Consider the following 16999-nt stretch of genomic DNA (forward strand, 5'->3'; position numbering starts at 1 on the left):
GGCTTGCTGCCTGTGGATCAAGATGTAGAGCTCTGAGCTCCAGCTCCAGCTCCAGCACCATCCTTCCCGCCATGACATTAATGGACTAAACCTCTGAAACTGTCAGCCAGCCCCAGTTAAATGTCGTCCTTTATAAGAGTCGCCGTGGTCATGGTGTCCCCTCACAGCAATGGAAACCGTAGCTAAGACAGAAGGGAATCTCCAGCCAGGGGCTTGCTTTCTGGAGGATGGGGCTTTGGAGAGCAGTCTTGCCTTGTGTCTTAGTTAGGGTTTCTGTTGCTATGATGAAACACCATAGCCAAAAGCAGTTTGGGTAGGAAAGGGGGGAATTTGGCTTACGTATCTGGAATCACAGTCCATTGAAGGCCAAGGCAGGAACCCAAACCAAGTGAGAACCTGGATGCAGGAGTTGATGCAGAGGCCAAGGATGCTCCTTACTGGTTTACTCTCATGGCTTGCTCAGGCTGTTTCCACATGGTACCCAGGACCACCAGCCCAGGGATGGCACCACCCTATTTTATGTAGACAGTTTTTCAGTTGAGGTCTCCTCATCTCAGATGACTCCAGCTTGTGTCAAGTTGACATAAAGTACCTGGCATGCTTTGGGAGTGGTTGCCTTGTTTCTTCCAATCTTAGTACCATTTTTCCTCCTCACCTCTCAAAGATTTGATGTGATAATCTCTATAATCCTTTGTAATTGTCACAAGCAGAGTACCCACAAAGATTGTGTGTGTGTGTGTGTGTGTGTGTGTGTGTGCCTGTTTGCATGTCACCTGATTGTCTTCAACATGAGCATCAGACTACTCAGACACATGTGAAAACAGAAAAAGAGAAAACAAAAACAAGAATGTTAATTAAAGTAAAAGTAGCCGCAGAGTTTGGCTTAGGTCCAGAGAGCAGAAGCAATGTTAGGAGGCAGAATTTATCTTGTTACAAGGTTTCTTATTAAGGCATTGAATTCACTTGGCTTGCAGTGAGTCTCTTCCAGTCCTTCCATAGGGAGACTCCTGCTGATCCCCCTTTCCTCTTTGTTTTGTGCCTTTTTCTTTCCCTCTCAGTCACCTGCTTTCCTCTGTAAAACCACAGCACAAGACTACAAATGTCCTTAATGTTTGAATTTCAGAAATAGACACTTCATAATCTAAACAGGTGTGAAACCAGGAAAAAGCAAGGGTCAAAGGAAGTGGCCTTGCTTTTGTTTTTGCTTTTGAGACAGGGTCTCACTACATAGCTTTGGCTGTCCTGGAAATTGCTCTGTAGACCAAGCTGACTTTGAACTCACAGAGATCAACTTCCTCTACCTCTCCAGTGCTGGTATTAAAAGCGTGTACCACCATGCCCATCCTGAGAATAACTCTTAAAATTCAGTCAGCTATAGACACAAGTCTGTTCCTAAGAGCAGAAATAATTTCAGAGAATCCAGAAAACCTGAATTTTAATTTGGGATAGCAGAATCACTTCAAATGAACAAGTACACAAAGGAAACATCAAGAGGAGAGAGCAAGAGATTTTTAAAAAAATAAATTGTACATGACTAGGGTTACGTTCTGTAGCTCCACAGAGCAGAAACTATCCTAAGGAGAGGAGCTGGAATGTTTATTTTTTTCATGTTTGAACAGAGAAAGCTATTGCCTTCTTTTATTTCATTTTCCTGTCCTTTCCATGCCAGGTGAATAGCAGAGAACATCTGTCCTCAGCTGTTCTGCTCTTTATTCAGGGCAGGGAAACCTCAACTGATGACTTAATGCCTTTTTGGTTATGAGCTTAGCCTTTGACAGTTGAGCCATCTCTCCAGCTCTTGATGACTCTTTTTGACCAATTGATTACCTTGATCAGCCATTGCGGCCACAATCATCAGTATGAAAAAAATTGGTTAGGAAGTTGTGAGGGAAAGCTTTAGTAGTGGGAGACTTTTTTTTTCCTCCCTGTGAGATTTATCAAATATGTTACTGGCAGATAGAGGTCTGAACTGGGTGTTTCCAACTTCTGCTTATTTTATTTTACTTAAGTTTATGTGTCTAGCTGCCTGAGTGTATGTGTGTGTGTGTGTGTGTGTGTGTGTGTGTGTGTGTGTGTGAGCACTATATCCATGGAGAAGCCAGCAGAGGTCAAAAGAGGGTGTTGGATCCCCTGGAGCTGGAGTTACAGGCGTTTGTGAGCTGCCACATGGGTGTTGAATTGAACCTGGGTCACTGGAAGAGAAGCCAGTACGCTTAACTGCTGAACCATGTCTCCATCCCCTACTTTCAGTTTTTTGCCTTTGTTTAAACCAGTGATTCTCAGCCTTCCTAATCCTGTGGTTCTTTAATAGAATTCCTCATGTTGTGGTGACCTCCAGCCATATTTTTGTTGCTATTTCATAACTGTAATTTTGCTACCCAATGTAAAAAAATCTCTGTGTTTTCCAGTGGTCTAAGGTGATCCCTGTGAAAGAGTTGGTCAACTCCTAAGGGGGTTGTCACTCACAGGTTTAAACTATTGAGTTAATGATCTTCCTAGATTTGTAAAAGTAGCAAGGCCTAGTAAGACCATAGTACAGATGAGAAATAAATTGTGAAGACCGACACTATGGGGATATTCAAGGGCCCAAATTATTGTCTGAGGTCTCTTTTTAGTACGTGATTGAGAAGAAGTTTAGTTACTAAGGTGTGTATCATGTACAGATGGTTCTTTGTTTTTCTGCTAGTCCAATTATGATAAGCATAAAATACTAGAGAGATATCTCCAGAGATTCATTTTATGAACATAACTTGCTTATTGTGCACACACCCAAAATTAATTCATGGCAGATAAGCCCATTGCCCATAGGTTCCTGAAGCATTAAAAAATTTATATCAATAGAAACATGGTATAAGGGGAGTCTTTTCATTGCATAAAATAGGTGTATATATTTCCTGAGGAATGTGAGGGTCCTAAGTTGCTAATTGGGTGATAGATGCATTATTCATAGTTGGGTATTTGCAGAGCCTCAGTCAATGGAGTCTCCTTTTGCTAATACAGTCACTGTGCTAGCATGCGTCAGTATTGTCCCAGTGCTCAGTCCTAATCATGGCTGTTTTGTTATCTCTACTCGTCTTGTCCAAAACTTTAAGCTTGTTCAGGATCATTTTCTATGTCAAATTATTTCTTTTTCTTTAAATTCAACTTCATTCAGGTTGTTATGCTCTGAGATGAATGAAGGCAAATTTTGGTTAAAATAAAACACAAATAGCCTCTATCCCAGATTCTGATAGAACCCTTGTTTCCCCTTGAAGCCTCATGAGCCAGGCCCTGACAGTATCCATTTCTTTAAGCGTTCTCGTGGTCCAAGCTCCTGTCAAAGTGGACGATGAATCTCTGCTTTTAGCATACTTACAAGTGTCCTAACATCTTATCTTCTGCGTGATTCTACATTCTGTCAAGTTGGCGGTTCATTTTTGACTTCCCATCATGTGGATTATTTCAGGAGCCAGTGACCTTTGAGGATGTGGCTGTGAATTTCACCTTAGGAGAGTGGGCTTTATTGAATTCCAGTCAAAAGAAGCTCTACAGAGATGTGATGATAGAAACCTTTATGAACCTGATCTCCATAGGTAAGAAAACACGCAATGATTTCTTATTCAGTTAGAAAACAGCTATTTCTGGCTCAGATCTGTGGATATCAGAAGGGAGCTTGATGGTGAATGTAGCATTTCTGGTCACATTGCACAATAACAAAATGTCAAATTTAGTAAGTGCGTAATACTGAATAAAATCATGATGATTTCTTTGGGTTTGCTTTTTAGGGAAAACAGAGGAAAAAGAAAATATTGAAGGCAACTACCCAAATGTCAGGAAAAATATGAGGTAATATACACTCAAAGAAAGAGGAATTCATGTCAAATATTTGCAAGTGATAGGAAATCTGAGAACCAAGCAAATAATCCAGTACATCTCAAGGCAACTGATTTAATCTCAAATTTTCTCTACAAGTGCACTGAGCTGGGACATTGAGAATTAGAGGTTCCCAACTCTGTAGTGTCTGAATACTGCCAAAATGTAGTGTAACACTAACCCATTTAAGACTGGTTTTAGTTGTCTCATTGTCCCCAAATTGTCCTTTATACAGAAAATTAGTATGCTTTATCAAGTTACTGTTCAGCTTTGAATAAAAGGTGTGTTAAAAAAAGGGGGGGGGTATGTTCAGTAAAATGAATTTCAGGTTTAGATTGACACCTGTCATCAATAAACCACAGAAAGGATGTTTAACTATTTCAAAACCCATAATATTTGATGCACACCAGTTTTCATTAGGAATATTCAACTTTGTTAACTGTGGCATACACAGTATTTATGGAATGCCTAAAGCAGCAGTATTTAAGAACTGCATTTGCATGCTATCTTCAGGACCTGGGCTGAATGTTCAGCTCATTTATATTTGTAAATTCTTTTAGAAGCAAAATCAGCTGTGTCATTCTCCCTCCCACAGGGTCTTCATGTGGCCTGGATGGACTTTACACTAGCCGTCCTCCTCTGCTGCTTCCAGAATATTATAAAAACAGTGAACAACATCCAGCCTCCAGCCCTTCTTCTGGTGAATTATAAAAGAGTACTTAACGCTTTTCCCTTATTTTTTGCAGAACTCGGGTGGCTGAGAGGGATTGTGACTATGGAGATGGTAGTCAGTGTGGAAAAGCCCAGCAATGGATGGCAGAGCACAGTGTTCATAGAGACATGCCTCCTGAAGTAACAATATGTGCAAACAGTATGCTTGCGAGAGACATCATTGTCCGTTCACCCTCACGTGTGCACCTCACATGTGAAAGCACAGAGAACCTCTGTGGGCCTCAGGAAAATGTGGAGAAAGCATTTCTACACGAGAAATGTTGGAAGGATTCCACTTCCTCTGAGTCCTTTCAGACAAATCAAAGCCCTTTCAGAGAGACACTCTATCAAAATAAGCGACCTCATGGATTCTGTAGGAGTAACGCTGATGAGTATTGTGAGAGAATTCACGCTGGAGATAAACTCCATGCATGGAAGCAAGTGGAGAAAGCCTTCCTGAGGTACCGTTATGGTCAAATATATGAAAGAATCACCAGTGGAGAGAAGCCATTTATGTGTAAACAGTATGACAAAGCCTTGGTCCATTCCAGTCAGCATATTCAACATGAAATAATTCACCCCGAAGAGAAATGTTATCCGTGCAGGCAGTGCGGGAAAACATTCAGATATACCTCCTCCCTCCAGAACCATGAGAGAATCCATAGTGGGGAGAGGCCGTATGTGTGTAAGCAGTGCGGGAAAGCTTTCATCCGTTCCTATGACCTTCTCATCCATGCAAGGATTCACAGTGGAGAAAAACCCTACACATGTGAGCATTGTGGAAAATCGTTCACCCATTATAGCGGCTGGTACAGTCATGAAAGGATTCACACTAGAGAGAAACCCTATGTTTGCACACAGTGTGGGAAAGCATTTTCGTGCTCCACGTCATTTCGGAGGCACGAAAGAATTCACACGGGAGAGAAACCTTATATATGTAAGCATTGTGGGAAAGCCTTCACCCATTCCAGTGCGCGTTACATTCACGAGAGGATTCACACGGGAGAGAAACCCTATGTCTGTAAGCACTGTGGAAAAGCGTTTCTCCGTGCCAGTCATCTTAATAACCATGAGAGGATTCACACTGGAGAGAAACCCTATGTCTGTAAGCATTGTGGAAAAGCCTTCATCCAACGTGATGCTTGTTACAATCATGAAAGAATTCACACTGGAGAGAAACCATATGTGTGTAAGGAATGTGGAAAAGCGTTTAGGATTTCCACATCCCTTCGTGACCATGAAAGAATTCACACTGGAGAAAAACCTTATGTCTGTAATTATTGTGGGAAAGCATTTAGGGTTTCCACATGCCTTCACAAACATGAAAGAGCTCACATTGAAAAGAAACCCAGTGGGTAGAACTTAAAACCGTATACATTATGTGGAATTGCCCTTGTCAGCTTGATGTTTTGTAAAAATCGTGTGCAGGGCCAGTGAGGTGGCTTATGGTAAAAGCACTTGTACCTATGGTAAAAGCACTTGTACCAAGCTTGATAGCCAGAGTTGGAGCTTCAGAATCCTTGTGAAGAGAGAGAAATGAGTCCAGAGTTGTCCTCTGACTTACACACGTGCTATCCTTGGCATGCTTACCCTCCCACGTGCATATAAATAAATGGGACAATTTAAAATACAGTGTTTTGTTGTTTTGCTTTTGTTTGTTTGTTTGTTTGTTTTTTGTTTTTTGAGACAGGGTTTTGCTGTGTAACCCTGACTATCCAACTCTCTCTGTAGACCAGGCTGACCTTGAACTCAGAGATCCGCCTGCCTTTACCTCTTGAGTACTGGGATTAAAGGTATATGCTACCGTTGCCTGGCCTTGAAATACACTTTTCTTTTTTCTTTTTCTTTTTCTTTTTTTTAGTTTTAATTATGTGTAGGTGTGTGAGTATGTGCATGTGAGGGTTGGAGAGTGCATAGGGCAGAGGTGTCATGGTCCCCTTGAGTTGGAGTTCCAGTTAGTTTGAGCCTCCCTGTATCAGTTCTGGAAATCCAACTTGGGTCCTCTGGAAGAGCAGTATCTGTACTCTAAGCTGCTTGTCTTTCAGGCCCCATAAATGGTGGGGTTTTTTTTGTTTTTGTTTTTGTTTTTTTTTAAAGCTGGAAAAAAATAGCTGGGATAGGAAATCTGAAAATGTGTAAATTTGGACACATATGGAACATGAAGTCGGATGAAAGCCAGTTCTGTCAAATCTGCTGAGGCACAATCTTTTCTTCCCCCTTGAAAATTACACTTTACATAAATTGTAATTTATGAACATTATGTTTATGTAGGTGCATGGGTGCACATGCCAGAGTGCACATGTGATGTGGACAGCTACAGGAAGGAGTCTGCTCTGTTCTTTCTAATGTGTCAGTCCTGAGAAGGAACTCAGGTCGCCTCCGAAACAACCTGCTGAGTAACCTCGCTGGGCCCGCTTCCTGCCTCTTCCTCCCTAGGGTGGTAGAAGCTAGAGACTTACAAAAATGAAAACAGTGATTTCGAACATAAGTGGGAGCGTTAGGACCACATTGCAACCAAATGAAATATTCAACATTAAAAATGTAAGCTGTTTGTTGTCTCAGGGTGAAAGGGAATATTTTCCTTTATGTTTTAAAAGCAAGAAATTCGAACAAATGTTTTCTTTTGAAAGTGGGATTTTGTGGAATTTGTAAAAAACGTTGGCATGATTTTGCCTGTTTCTCTGCCGTTTGGGAAACTGAGGCCACCAGAATACTGTCTTGAAGAACAACCATAGCAACAGTATAAGCCACATGTATTGAAGTGATGTATTTTAATTTGATAAATCAGTTTTGGTATTGAAACAAGGGCTCACTATGTAGCCCAGGCTGGCCGCTGTTTCACTCAGATTGCCTCTGCCTCCCAAGAGATGATAGATATTAAAGGTTTGTGCCACCAAGTCATGGTGATTGCTCTTATTTTAATGGACATTTTGAAGACCAAGTAGGGTAATACCTTTTTCCATGTCATGAGAAGCTGTTTGATCCATGGAATTCAAGTGGTTTATAAGAGTCTAGTAGACTTAATGTTTATGTAATTTTGAATAATTGTGCTTCGCTTGATATTGAAAATAGGCTGCCTGTTAAGTGTTAGTTTTTCTGTTGTCCTTACATGCCAGGTTCTGCTTTTCTTAATTCATTCCTTACATTTATATGGATACTTGGATTTTCTAGTAGTAAAAATGCTTGCATACATTTTGTATTTTTTACCTTAAAATATATTTTCTTCAAGTAAGATGTTTTGGGGGCAAAATTGGGATAGTGGGTAGAAGAATTTCCTGTAAAACCTGAGGATCAGAGTTTGATTCCCAGAGCCCACATGACATCATGTGATATTCATTTGTTTGGAGAAATTCTCATCGATCTTTCCATGTGCAGCTCAGAGGTTACACCACATTTGAACAGGGAAAACAGGCACAATAACTATAAGGAGTGTGGCAAATATTTCATTTCTTTCTAATGCCATTGGAGCCATGAGATGACGTCACACTGAAGAGAACGCCTATGAAAGTAAGACACATGATGGCAACCAGTAAGGGTTAGAGGTCATGAAGTATCTCATACTTATAAAAGTGTTATGAACATAAGCAATGCGAGAAAGCTTCTAGATGTTGCAGTTGTATTTAGATTCATGAAAGAAATACCATAGGGAATCATTTGTTTGTCAGCCAGTGGGAGAGACTCACCTCACTAGAGTTGCCAAGAAGTCAAAGGATTCATGCCAAAAAGTAATAATGTGGGGGAAGTCTTTGTTTCTTCTGGTCACCTTCATAAATGTGAGGTTTCACTCTGGAGAAGCTCTGTAAGTGTATTTTAAAAGTTCCCTTTTAGTTACCTACACATATATAAAAGTGACTTCTTGGAAAGAAATCTCTTGTATGTAAACAGTATGTTACAGTTGAATGCCTTTAATCCAGCTACTTTGCAGGTGGAAGGAGAGCCTGGCATATCTGTGATTTTTAGGCCAGCCTGGTCTATATAATTCTAGGCCATCCAGGGATCCCCTGTGTAAAAAAAAAAGCTAAAAACTATATATAACAGTCTTTCCTCATTACATTTCCCTTAAAACTCACGAAAGAATTCATACTGGAGAAAAGATAAGAAGTATATAAGCCATGTGTTAATAATAACCTTAATATACATAATAGGGAAGTCTTGTGTATGTCAGCAATATGCAATGTCATCAGGTCAAAGCGCGTAAACATAATGTGTAAAGTATTACTTCCATTGACCTTCATAGGTGTTGGTGGGATGACACTGGAGAGAAACTGTGTACCTGTAAACATATGTAGGAGAAAGTATCTTAATCACTATTATACACTCGGGAAAGCCATTCTGTCCAATAATCCTCAAATACACACTCAGATTGGAGAAAAAAAAAATCATGTATTTAAGCCATGAGAGTGACTCTAATTCTAATTGCCAACATGAAAATATACTTGAGAATAAATTTAGATGCACAAAATGTACAGACCTGAACATATAGCAATATTTTTGAACTCATGAAAATTCATAGTAGCTGTGTTTTTAAAAGTGTAATGTCAAATTGCCTGTGATCAGTTTGCTTCCATCCACAAATGTGAAAGACAATGTTTGTATTTACATATATACACACACATACATTGTTTATGTATATATTCACACACTACATACATGCATATACACATGTATGTACACACACACACACAAGCTACAAAGTGCTATACCCATGTTCATTTGGCCCACAAGTTTCAAATGCACCCTGGATTAAGTTTGTCAGAAGACCAAGAAAGGTGGATGGAATTTTAAACAGTGTTAGGTTGTTTTGCCTGCATAAATATTTGTGCTCCACATCATGCAATGCCAAAGGAGACCAGAAGAAAGCATTTGATCCCTTGCAAGTTTACCTACAGATGGTCGTGAGCCATATATGGATGCAAGGAATCAAACTTGGGTCCTTTGCAAGAGCAATAAATGCACTTGTTTTTTTCCAAGACAAGTTTCTCTGAGTAGCCCAGGCTGTCCTAAAAATCACTTTGCAAATCAGGCTGGCCATGGAACTCAACAGAGATCTGCTTGCCTCTGCCTTCAGAGTGCTGGGATTAAAGGTGTGCGCTACCACCTCCTCTGTGTTTTTAACTGCTGATCAATCTCCCCAGCTCTACCAAAAATTGCTTTTATTAAAATATAATTACGTCACTACCCATCTCATGCTCATCCCCCACTTCCACCCAAATTCTCTCCCTACTATTTCACTGTTGTTCCAGGTACATATGAATGAATAGATAGGTAAATACAATCTGTTGAGCCCCTTCCGTTGCCTGCGGGTGTTTGTATCTAGGGCTAGCTACTTGGTATTTGATAAGCAATTAAGGGATTCATCTCTGGGGAGACTAGCTCTTCCTCTTTCAGTAGTTATTGATTGTAGTTCCTCATCTAGGCATGGGGTCCCTTGAGAGTTCCCCCATCTATATTGGAAAGCCAATTGCTGGAATTGTTTGGGTCTTTTTTTTTAAGATAACCATTCTGTTTCATTGATGTAGCTTCCTGGTCATATTTAGAAGAACCAATCTCACAGCTCACTTCCTGGTCCGCTGGCTCTTACAGTCTTTCTTCCCCGCTTTCAGCAAAGTTATGTAAGCCTCAGTTGCTGCAGATGTGCTACAGATATTCCAGCTGGACTGTGCATTCCGTGATCACTTTGCCTAGTTGTGCTTCCTCTAATAGAGTCTTGGTGCTGCAAAAACAACCCGCTTTTGTGAGGGGTCAGGAGGACTGCTTCTCTGTGGGCATAAGGATGAGACTTGGAGTGCCATCGTGAAGTGCACTGAGTTAGACAAGTGGACATTGTAAGGTCTCCTCTATGAACTTTGACCTTTGTAGCTGTGAGTTTCTGGTTAGGTTTGCAGTACTAGGCATTCTTAGAGTTATTTATCTCTCCCTGCTACCTCTCCTCAATTGCTTTCCCTTCCCCCTCCTGAGTTAGAAGCCCCCATTCTTCTCATTTCCCTCCATATCACCTGTGCCCTGCCACCTCCCATTCCAGAGACCTTCCCCCTGCCTCCCATCCCTTTTTTACTTTCCTGGTATCTGGCTATTTGATATTCATGTCTGAATATTCACCATTAAACCAAAAAGAGAACTTTTTGGGTTTGTCTTTACGAGTCTCAGTTGCTTAATTTATCACAGAATGTTCTAGTTCTACCGGTTTACCTGCGAATTTCACGACGTCGCTTTTCTTTATATCTGACTAGAGTTCCATTGGGTGCACGTGCCATGCTTCCGTTATTCATTCATCAGTTGATGGGCATTTAAGTGGCTTCCATTTTCTAGCTATTGTGAATAAAGCAGCAATGAATATGGCTGAACACCCATCTATAGAGTAGGACGGTGAGTCGGGTTGGCCAAAGGGTAGTATAGCTGAGTCATATGGTAGATTTATTTTCAGCTCTTTGAGAATTCTTCACACTGTTTTCCAGAGTGGCTGAGTCAATTTGCAATCCTACTAAGAGGGATTGAGGATTCTTTCCATGCATCTCTTCAGCGTTTGTTGTTTTGTTGGTCTTAGCCATTCTGATTGAGATAAAATGAAGTCTGTTTGTCTTGCTTTGCGTTTCCTAAGGAACAGGGTAATGCACAACTCTGTTTTGTTCATGATGTCAATGGTGGTGTTTCAAGTTTTTCTCCACTTAGGATGATGTTGGCTGTAGGTTTTCCATACATAGCCTTTATTATGTTTAATATGCTTTGTTGCAGAATGTAGAGAAATCAAACTGGAGGCAAGCTGGAATCTTTCTTGTGACTAGCGTTCATAGTGCCTTCCAAATAATTATGTTTGCACCCATACATTAGTGTTGCTTTCAGCCTTGGTCAGAGAGACTATTGTTTTTAATGGGCAGTGGTTTTAAGTGGCCCCAGTGTTAATGAATGGATTAAAATGTTTCATCCAATAAATGAATGATTTATATTACTACCTCCAAGGCTTATGGAAAATTGTGGAGGAAACAGAAAGAATGTAAAGGGCGGAGGATGTGGAAGAGTACTGGGCATGGCTACTTTCTGAACATGACATGGCTGTTGCACTTGTGAACTGACAGCAGCTGATGTTACCTGCATAAGACTGGGCCCAGCACAGGTTCAGTGGGAGGGTCATAAGGACCTACCCCTCCTCGAAGAGATAGAGGTAGTCAATGGCTGCTGGAGGAATATAAATCATATTCCTCAAAGATGTATTTACTAGTATGTTTGCCCTGGCCAAGTAAATAACCCTTAGTATTCTCATGAAAGCAACCCTAACTAAATGCAATGGCGCGCACGCGCGCGCGCGCACACACACACACACACACACACACACACACACACACACACGAGTAGGAGTGGGAACGTACTGGGAAGTTCAGTTGGAGGATAAAAGAGAAAATTGAAGACAATGGGGGTATATGAACAAAATAAATTATAAATAAATATGTGAATATGTATACACTTGAGGTGCTGGAGACGTGGACCAGTGGAAAGAGCACTTGGTGTGTTCCAGAGGACCTGAATTCAGTTCCCAGTCAGGTGGCTCACAAATGTCTGTTGTCTCAGTCCAAGGGAGTCTGATGCTGCTCTCTTGCTTCTGCAGATACCTGCATACAGAAAGGAACTCAGGGATATGCATAAGTAATACATAAGTTGTGAAGAAAATTTAAAATATCTTCCAATAGAGTGTTTGAGGCTGGGGAGATGGCTCAGCAGTGAGGAGCACTGTTTTGCTCTTTCAGATGACCAGGTTCAATTCCCAGCATTCGTTTACTTGGTGGCAGACAATTGTATTTCAGGATCTAGCCTTTTGGGGCACTAGGCATGCAAGTGGTCCACAGATGTACATGTGGGAAAAACACCCACCCCCACACACAAAAAGGCTACCATGATATATAGGCTTTTGAACTTTTTAAAACCTACTTTATTTGGGGTTCTTTAATGCCTCCCTTCCAACCCACCTACCCTAGAATTCTGTCTGCATTTCAGCCATATGAGCCAAAGATGTAATAGGGAGTATCAGGCATTCTGGAAAGAGCCGTTACTAGCTGAGGAGCCATTTCATGATTCAAACATATTCCTCCTTCATGCCTCACATTAAAGGCAAGTTGACCACATACAGTGACACACAGATTGCCCTTGGGCAGACTTTGAACTTCTTCAATCCTCCTTTATTTGGGGTTCTTAATGCTTATGCCCCCATACCAAGCCACCTGCCCTAGATAGGAGAGAAAAGAGGTTAATGGGAACAGAAGAAGTAGACCTTCTTAGACTCAGTTCTTTGGATCGATTCTACTCTTTCAGTGTTAGATTTTCAGTAGACCCGTTAGACGGCAAACCAGCAATTCAGCAAAGGTGACTGCAACCGCAGCAGCCAGAACCCAGAACTTTCAAGCATTGGATGGAGCATTTCTCTCGAGGAATGTCTTGCAATGGAGTGATGAACAGCCAAATGATGGGAAGCAATACCAAAGCAAACAAAGAAAAAAAGCCCACCTTCTCCTCTCTCTCTCTCTCTGTCTCTCTCTCTCTGTCTCTCTCTCTGGCTCTCTCTCTCTCTGTCTGTCTCTCTCTCTGTCTGTCTGTCTCTCTCTCTCTCTCTGAGTCTGAACTAGGATGTCTGTCAGTTGGCAAAGACCACGCCCCGCGAGAGGCAGTTTCTCTTCTAGTACACAAACACCATGTGGCCTCTCACAAGTCTGTTTCCAATGTGCAAAGACCACGCAGCCTCTCACAAGTCTGTTTCCAATGTGCAAAGACCACGCAGCCTCTCACAAGTCTGTTTCCAATGTGCAAAGACCACGCAGCCTCTCACAAGTCTGTTTCCAATGTGCTCACAAGTCTGTTTCCAATGTGCAAAGACCACACAGCCTCTCACAAGTCTGTTTTCAATGTGCAAAGACCACACACCCTCTCACAAGTCTGTTTCCAATGTGCAAAGACCACACAGCCTCTCACAAGTCTGTTTCCAATGTGCAAAGACCACACAGCCTCTCACAAGTCTGTTTCCAATGTGCAAAGACCACACAGCCTCTCACAAGTCTGTTTCCAATGTGCAAAGACCACACAGCCTCTCACAAGTCTGTTTCCAATGTGCAAAGACCACACACCCTCTCACAAGTCTGTTTCCAATGTGCAAAGACCACACACCCTCTCACAAGTCTGTTTCCAATGTGCAAAGACCACACACCCTCACACAAGTCTGTTTCCAATGTGCAAAGACCACACACCCTCACACAAGTCTGTTTCCAATGTGCAAAGACCACACACCCTCACACAAGTCTGTTTCCAATGTGCAAAGACCACATACCCTCTCACAAGTCTGTTTCCAATGTGCAAAGACCACACACCCTTTCACAAGTTTGTTTCCAATGTGCAAAGACCACACACCCTCACATAAGTCTGTTTCCAATGTGCAAAGACCACACACCCTCACACAAGTCTGTTTCACATCCACACTTGGGATTATAACAAAAAGATGTTTACGTCCACTACAGTGATAACTATTCTTTGTTGTCAACTAAATAAAACTTAAAAGTGCATGTGGGATATTTTTTGCTTAATCAAATTATTTCAAATGGGAAGACCCACCTCTAATCCGGGCCACACCTTCTTATGGAAGCTGGTATACAGGACGTGGAAGAAGGAAGGCCTTCTTTTTTTTTTGCCTTCTTGATCTTGCCCTTGCTATCAAGTCCATTCCTTCATTGGCATTAGAGCCCACATCTTTGGGATTCTGGCATATACTGAAGACTGGCCGATATGTTCAGCTTTGTGGAGAGCTACTGGATTCCTGGACCTTTTATTCATAGGCAACCAATTATTGTATTGGACTGACTTTAAATCATCATAATAAATGCCCTTTATATATATATATATATATATATATATTCACTCTATAAATTCTGTTACTCTAGAGACCCCTGACTAATACAGGTATACAGTGAGACTTTGTTCCAAAACAAACAAATAAATAAAGAGTATTTCTGAAGATTTGCAAACTCAGTGTCCAGCCTAATCTTAGCCATTTCTTTCTCATGTTTCCATATTGTCTTGGTTAATATTGATTATGATCCAGATTGTGTCCAAAGTTACCTTTAATGTTGTTGGACTCATTTTTTGCGCTATGGCTCTGAGAACCTCCTGAGAAACAGTTGACATGGTGATCAGTAAAGTGAGATAGGAAAAAACCTTGGCCTGAATGTGAGCAGCACCGTGAAAATGGGCAGAAAGGCAAAGTTGCATTTGTAAGATTTTTTTTTTTTTAATCTGGTGAATGTGATTTTACTGTCGCTGTCTTGAAACAGCAAAGTCTGCCATCTTCAGCTTTGGATTGTACTAACGCCTCTTCAGGAAGCTTCCAGGACGTAGGTTCAGAATGCTTTTTGCATCATCAGTCCCTTTTGTTGTGAGGCTTCCCACACATGGTGCTAAGTATATACTTGTTTAGTAATTTCTCCAGCCTATTATATAACAGCCAATGCAGCAAGATGTCTCCTCTAAGTCGCTGAGTTGAAACGTTTTTCTCCCTACTTCAAAGAATATGATGGGCATCAAAGAAACAAATGTAGCAAGACAGCCACTGGAGAAAAAAACTGTCCTTCAACTGCTGATAGCAGGCTGGCTGAGAAAACTGTGAACAAGCAGGACACTGGAAATTTGACTGTTCAACTTTGCAGAGACTAAGTGGTTGGTCCTTCAAAATCCCTGCTGTACAGAAAAACCTGTCAGATATTCTGGGACAGTAGGCTGAAGATTGGATGCCCAGTGACACAGAAAAACCTCTGGCGACTGTCCAGGCAGTCAACTGTCTCTGTCATTTCTAGTTCTGGAAGCTATTTGCTCTATGCTTCCTATATACTCAGTTAATATTATTTCCTTCTAAGTTTCTGATGGGGTTGAAGACTAGATAGTCATAGTCTAATTACAATTAGGTTTAGTTGTTTAGGAACTAAGACAATGTTTTAGGTCTAAAAAGATGCCTTATGGTCTAGGTAGATGTATTTAGGTTGATAGATATAAGAAAGTGATTTAGGTACAGAATTTAGCACTTTCCAGGATAGAAAAGATAGTGGTATACTTTTTCCAAGGATGCCAAATACGAATGGACTGGGCAGTCTAAATGTAATTCTTCCATGAAAATTTTAAGAGTTGATCTTTTTATATATAATGTATTCATGTTAAACAAAAGCCATTATTTTTAAACAAAAAAGGGGATATGTATGTTTTGGTTTCTTTGTAAACTCAAGTGTGTTACACAAGTATATTTTTCTTCTAATCCCAAGTGTGAAATTTTAGTCTGAGCTTTAGCTTGTCTACACACACCTCTTAATTGTCTCGTGAGGGGTGTGGCTTTGCCATCTGGTGATGGCCTTCCTCCTGCAGCATGGAGAGAGGCATGGTCTAGGGCTCTGATGATGTACTCAGGAGCCCAGAGAGCTTGGTGTGGTGTGCAGTGTTGGCGTGTGGGTGTAACAGTTGGAAGAGGCTAGAGACAGGTGTTGCTGTGGTTGGAGCAGACAGATGGAGAGAAACAATTTGGGGAGCAGCAGTTTGGAGCTGGCTGGTCTGCTGTTGATGGAGATGGGTATATCTGCAAAGAACCCAACTGAGCCTAAGCAGCTGGGAGAAGTAAAGGGGCCTCCTCTCTCCACTAATATTCTTTCTTCTATGTATGGTTGGGCAGTTGGGAGGTTGGGGCATAAACACTCCAAATAAAGTAGAATTTAGAAGAAAGAATGCTACATGGTATTTTTCATGGGTGAGAACAGGGAGGGATTTGAAGGAAAAGAGTGAGAGGGCTGGGATCAGTCTGTAAAGTGATTAAATAAATACAATTTAAAAATAAAAGTAATCTGGGAACCGGAGAGATGGCTCAGCAGTTAAGAGCACTGTCTGCTCTTCCAGAGGTCCTGAGTTCAATTCCCAGCAACCACATGGTGGCTTTCAACCACCTATAATGTGATCTGATGTGCACTGTATATATAATAAATAAACAAGTCTTTTCAAAAAATAAAAGTAATCTAATGTAAACTAAAAATATTCAAACCTCTGAAAGTAAACAACAACAACACTGGAATAAAGATAACCAGGGAAGCTAACGACAGCTTTTGGAACTCCTTGAGTTGGGCTTTTTATTGTTGATTTCGTTTTTTAAGACAACAGATTCTTACTGTGCAATCCTCGCTGCCTTTGAATGCCTCTTTTAGCCTTCCAGGTACTGAAATAAAAGGCATGTGACATCTTGCTCGTTCAACTCTACAGCTAGGATTTTAAAACACACACACACACACACACACACACACACACACACACACACAATATCTAAAGACAAAAGAAGAAACTGAGTAGAAAAACTGCCTACAGAATATGAGAAAAATATCAGCTAACTACAGAGGCTTCTCTCCACTATGAATTGTTTCATGAATGTTGTGATATG

General features: G+C 41.0%; 2 protein-coding genes across 3 annotated transcripts in view; both read left to right on the plus strand.

The window, feature by feature from the left end:
- The window catches only part of LOC127211011 (zinc finger protein OZF-like), a 62237-nt gene that overhangs the window by 13831 nt on the left and 31407 nt on the right, over positions 1 to 16999 (plus strand). Inside the window, exon 1 of one of the 2 annotated variants that reach the window (XM_051170833.1) lies at positions 3535 to 3572. The exons of the other annotated variant lie outside the window; for it this stretch is intronic. Coding sequence (XP_051026790.1) covers positions 3539 to 3572 — 34 coding nt within the window. The 5' untranslated portion in view covers positions 3535 to 3538. Of the gene's footprint in view, positions 1 to 3534; positions 3573 to 16999 lie in introns of those variants that run through there. 2 annotated transcript variants of the gene reach the window in all.
- Positions 3698 to 5995, plus strand: LOC127210460 (zinc finger protein 709-like). The gene is made up of 3 exons (XM_051170136.1): positions 3698 to 3713; positions 3765 to 3825; positions 4599 to 5995. Exons 1-3 carry the CDS (start codon positions 3698 to 3700, stop codon positions 5920 to 5922), a joined length of 1401 nt encoding a protein of 466 aa, XP_051026093.1. The 3' UTR covers positions 5923 to 5995.

The sequence above is a fragment of the Acomys russatus genome, chromosome 28 (genome assembly GCF_903995435.1).
Source record: "Acomys russatus chromosome 28, mAcoRus1.1, whole genome shotgun sequence".
In the NCBI taxonomy this organism is placed as follows: Eukaryota; Metazoa; Chordata; class Mammalia; order Rodentia; family Muridae; genus Acomys; species Acomys russatus.

What these genes read in the sequence shown, in the direction of transcription:
- LOC127210460 (XM_051170136.1), top strand. An exon ending in AATGTCAGGAAAAATATGAG is followed by an intron (nt 3,826 to 4,598) that starts GTAATATACACT and finishes TATTTTTTGCAG; the next exon opens with AACTCGGGTGGCTGAGAGGG.